The 5,030-nt window shown below is 35.1% G+C and overlaps 1 protein-coding gene across 1 annotated transcript; it reads left to right on the top strand.

Moving 5' to 3' along the window:
- Nucleotides 1–3,808: 3,808 nt before the first annotated feature.
- LOC137224558 (translationally-controlled tumor protein-like) lies at nucleotides 3,809–4,327 on the top strand. The gene has a single exon (XM_067737289.1). The coding sequence runs from the start codon at nucleotides 3,900–3,902 to the stop codon at nucleotides 4,317–4,319; it is 420 nt and encodes a 139-aa protein (XP_067593390.1). The 5' UTR covers nucleotides 3,809–3,899; the 3' UTR covers nucleotides 4,320–4,327.
- The last annotated feature ends 703 nt before the right edge of the window (nucleotides 4,328–5,030 follow it).

Genomic DNA, 5,030 nt, shown 5'->3' with positions numbered 1-5,030 from the left:
CCCAGCTTTCAGGGAAACAGACATGAAAAAAGAAGAATTTCTCCTTCATAAAAATCTGTTGCACAATGTTTGTTTGTGTCTCATTGGCCAGAAATTAATTACAGGGTCACAGACATAAGTGAGGGAGCCTGGGAAGTACAGTATATTCAGGGAAGCCAGGTATATGGGGATCCTATTATTCTATAAAAGCAGGATACATATTGGGCAACAACTAGTTGTTTTTGTAAAAATTACTTAATGGATAGATAGAAAAGAAAAAGTGTCTGTAACCATCCAAATAAGAAACTTTATTTCATATGCAATTTCAAATAATTTTTAACTTAAAATGTTACATAATAGCCCTTCTTGTTATACAAAACAGCAAAAATATTGTCACTTACTGATAGTGTCTTAATCATCACAGTTCTCCAAATTTAAAACTGTGTTTAACAAGTTACTGATCATCTTGGAGGAGGAAGAGGGTCGTGATAGGGAAGGGGCATGTAAATGGATTTCTGGAACACTGAGAATGTTATGTCTTGACCTCAGCAGTGGTTAAATGAGTGAACACTTTATAAATATTAGTTATGTTTTCTGTAACCTTTTAAAATGCATGTTTATTTTTCAATGCAAAATTATATATACATATATGTGTGAAAAAATAAAAAATAACTCAATTAAGATGTTTATTAATTTAAATTTGGAATCAGTAAGTCCATTTAAAAGAAGTATTGTGTCTCATTATTCTAGAAATTAACACAATCCCAGGGTAGAAAAACAGTTATTACAAACATTTAACTAAACCATTGAATATGTCCAAATTGTATTGTGCTGAACACACTTATTAGGGACTCTTATTTGCAGAACACTGTGCCAGTTTATCTTATCCTATCATCTCTTGGACAACTTCCCAGTATATGCCATAGAACTATGGTATTACAGACTTTAATTGCATGCATTTTATGGCTGCTGCCAACATAAGGGTGAAAAGATTAATCACTCCTGCGCTTAGTAAACAAACTAGGGCCTTTTAAAGATTTCAGTCTTGTTCATTTTTCCAAAAGGTTCATTTGAATGCACAGAAGTACGTTTTGATTGACTACCTTTCCCACTATTTCAATTTTCAAACTAAAAGCCAGGACACTTATCAACAAGAAGAAAAACCCATTTGAAATACAGTACACCTGGGAGTAAAAATGTTGAATAAAACTAGCAATTTCAGTTCAAAGACTTTTGCATTATTTTAAATAAAATGGCAAAGAAATACCCTATATTAAGTAAGGTATCTATTTTTTTCCAAAATGACACATTTATGTACGTTTAGAAACAAAAGTTGGGAGGACATTACAGGATACTATGTGCTTTTAAGATGCCCCTAAAACAAAAGTACACTTCAACTTTCTATCAAACTTTGCATTGAGCAGTAAGCAGAACTTTCTGTAGATTAAAAAAAAAAAAAAATGTTCTGTACTCAGTTCTCTGCTGGTGTCTATGACCCCTGGTTAACTTTTATGCTTTCAATTTAACTTTGTTCTAGAACATTTTTTCCTATGTTACGTAAAGTACTTTCAGTTACTCTGGAGGGAAAATTGTATTATCAAAAGCAATTGCTGTTATGACACTGCTTCTGGAATCTTAGAGCTTGACAACTAGTCTTAGACTTCTGCCTTTTAAAACAGATTCTAGGATTTCATTTTTGCTATGTCCAATCATGCCAAACCATACTTATTGTTAGCTTGCTGAATGGAAAAGCTTGGAATAGTTTATAACACTGACTGACCTATGAATGGGAAATGCTATCCCATGAGTAGAGGAAACAGTCAAATTCGAGGGGTGCAGCAATTGACAAGATCAGAGTACTAAATCGTACCTCTGAGGATCACACTGTCACACTCGCCCTAAGGTAAAACCTCAACATTTTTATCATCATTGTTCCAGGTAACACCTTACCTAAGGAAAAAGGATACCAAAAAGATTCAAGTAGCATCTTGGATCATCTAGCTTCTATTCCCACAGAGATAAGGCTTGACTCATAGTTCTAAGATCAAAATCCCTTGTTAGAAAACTATACATGAAATAATTACCTTGGAGGAGAATGGTAAATTTTAAATGATGGGGAAAAGAAAATATATTAATAACATGATTTAAAAATTCTTTGACATATCAGTAAATTATTACTTGATAATGATTAAGTAAATGATTTTGTAACTAATTAGGGGATTAGCCCACATTAAGAACAGACTCTCCTCTAGCTCTGTTTTCTCACACTCAATAGTTGTCTTGAAAGTACAGATGGACATTGGAAATCTCTGAGACCCCATACCCTAATATCAACCTCATGAACAAGCAAAATCTCTCTATACTGTGAAGTAATCTCGTTTTTCATAGATACAATTTTTTTATTATGATTGTCAATATCCTTTTACAATCTCCATGGCTATAGCTTGTTCAATTTGTATTGCTACAAGTTAGTATACACAGTATCTGTCTCAACTACCTTTCATTGAAGAAATAATTAATGAATGTCCCCCAAACTGCTCATATATGATGATGCACCTTCTTTACAAGTACTCACAACAACATCTAACTTATTTATGGCAGAAAGAGTCTAATAACGCTTTCAATAATTGGAGCAACCTCTTTTAATTATATCCACAGATCAATTAGTAAGAAGTGCAGCACTTTATTTATTTATTTTTTTAATTTTACTTTATTCCTGAAACATCTGATCTCTCAGAGTCATAGATCCAAGCTGATGCCCTAATTCCCATATAGCTTCCATTGAGGAAGCTAAAAAAATGTATCTGTCATCCTGAAAAAATATCTTTCTGGGTAATAGTCTCAATCTCACCATTTTCTTCTGGAAGCACATTTTTTCAGCGGCAGCTCATCCACCACCTATTAAAAATATTCAGTCTCAGACATGGTGATCACTGTCTTAATAACTTAATTATATTTTCAGTCTCGCCCAAATATATATTCTCTAAATGCAGATTTCTTGGCATCTTTGGGCCAAAAATGGCAATTCAAAAATCTATTAATTAATTTGCAATTCATAGTAACCCTAGATATGCCTCCAGCTAACACAAGTCTGCCTCATTCAAAACTGGACCAAGGTAAGGACATCCGAACAGCACAGAAAGCTAGAATTGAATAGGAGCATAAACACAAGTGCTCACTTTGAGTGATTGCATGGAGTGCAGATTGTTTTGGGAGCATGCTAAGATCATGCTAAGTTGTATGCAAGTGGAAGATGATTTGGAATTTAATATGAGCCAGAAATCCCATTTTGTATGAAACAAATAAATAAACATCTCACAATTGTACAAACAGGTAACCAGTGCGTTTGGGGAATTCTGCCTCTTGGAAAAGACAAACTATTCATTGTGTGTCATCAGAATTATATAAAAAAATCACAAATATTCAATATGACATTTTCTTCAACTATAGGAAACAAAACCAGAAAACAGCTAGACTACTATTAGATAAAAATGTTTTGAGTTGATTTTCTAAATAAGTATCACTGCATTTTTCTACCCTTATTGTAAACAAAACAACTTCAATTTTATGCTAATTCATATACAGATATACTACTTTAAATTTATGTACTTATAAAGAATTTCCTTAAATGTATAGTGACAGCTATTTTTCCAGATTGATTGTTTTCATGAGTTTGCCTTTTCAAGTGGTATATAATCCTTGACCTGTTAAAGAAACTGCAGGTTACTTTTCCATCCTTTCCCTCGACTCCCACCCCCACCCCCTGCCCCAGGCCCAGCACCGCTCTGACTACACAGCGCTTGCTCTGAGCTCCCAGCAGCTCCATCTACCGGGACCTCATCAACCATGCTGAGGTGTTCTCCGACATCTACAAGATCAGGCAGGTCACCAAAGGGCTGTGTCTGGAGGTGGAGGGGAAGATGGTCAGTAGGACAGAGTGTAACATTGATGACTCGCTCACTGGTGGAAATGCCTCCTCTGCTGAAGGGCCTGAGGAGGAAGGTACAGAAAGCGCAGAAATCACTGATGTCGATATTGTCATGAACTATCACTTGCAGGAAACCAGTTACACAAAAGAAGCTTACAAGAAGTACATCAAAGATTACATGAAGTCAATCAAAGGGAAACTTGAAGAACAGAGACCAGAAACAGTAAAATGTTTTATGACAGGGGCTGCAGAACAAATCAAGTACATACTTGCTAATTTCAACAACTGTCAGCCTCTTATTGGTGAAAACATGAATCCAGATGGCATGGTTGTTCTGCTAGACTACCGTGAGCATGGTGTGAGCCCATATATGATTTTCTTTAAGGGTGGTTTAGAAATGGAAAAATGTTAACAAATTTGGCTGTTCCTTTGGATCTAGCACCTGTCGTGATAACTGGCTGGCTGCAGCTTTTCATCAGCATAACACCAGGACTTAGACAAATGAGACTGATGTCATCTTGAGCTCTTCATTTATTTTAACAGTTGATTTATTTGGAGTGGAAACATTGTTTTTGTGAAAAAAGGTATGTCACGTAGGTTGTCTAAAAATAAAATGCATTTAAACTCATTTGAGAGAATGCCTCTTAGTTTAATATGTAAAATCTAAATCCATCCTGTGTAGCCTTCCTGGAGAAGCTAGAGGCTGGTTGTAGACCACTACTGGAAAGCATAAGACCATCTTCAGATAACTTCTACAGTGAAAACCACTTCTGGCACTTGGAATATAAACAAGAATCAAAAGTAATTGAGTTGAAGTAAAGGGAAAGACCATGCTCATAGCAGTGCCAGCATTTGAAGTAGATTTCTTACACATTTCATCACCTACAAATGGAACTAGTTAACCCTGGAAGAGATTACCAAAAGAACAAAAAAAGACTAACACAATTGGAAGCAAAAAAAAAAAAAAAAGAAACCGTATGTTGCTCTCCCACAAATAACCACCACATGTAGATACATATTTTTTTGTTTTCACTTCTAACATTCGACAGAGCAGAGCAGCAACAAATAGGATTGTATACTATAAACTTGTACACAGTCCTGTAGAGTCAAAAAGTACTTTATG

This window comes from Pseudorca crassidens, chromosome 5, assembly GCF_039906515.1.
Source record: "Pseudorca crassidens isolate mPseCra1 chromosome 5, mPseCra1.hap1, whole genome shotgun sequence".
Lineage (NCBI taxonomy): Eukaryota > Metazoa > Chordata > Mammalia > Artiodactyla > Delphinidae > Pseudorca > Pseudorca crassidens.
This window is presented reverse-complemented; position numbering and strand designations above follow the sequence as displayed.

What these genes read in the sequence shown, in the direction of transcription:
- LOC137224558 (XM_067737289.1), top strand. Translation starts at nt 3,900, where the DNA reads ATGGTCAGTAGGACAGAGTGTAACATTGATGACTCGCTCACTGGTGGA.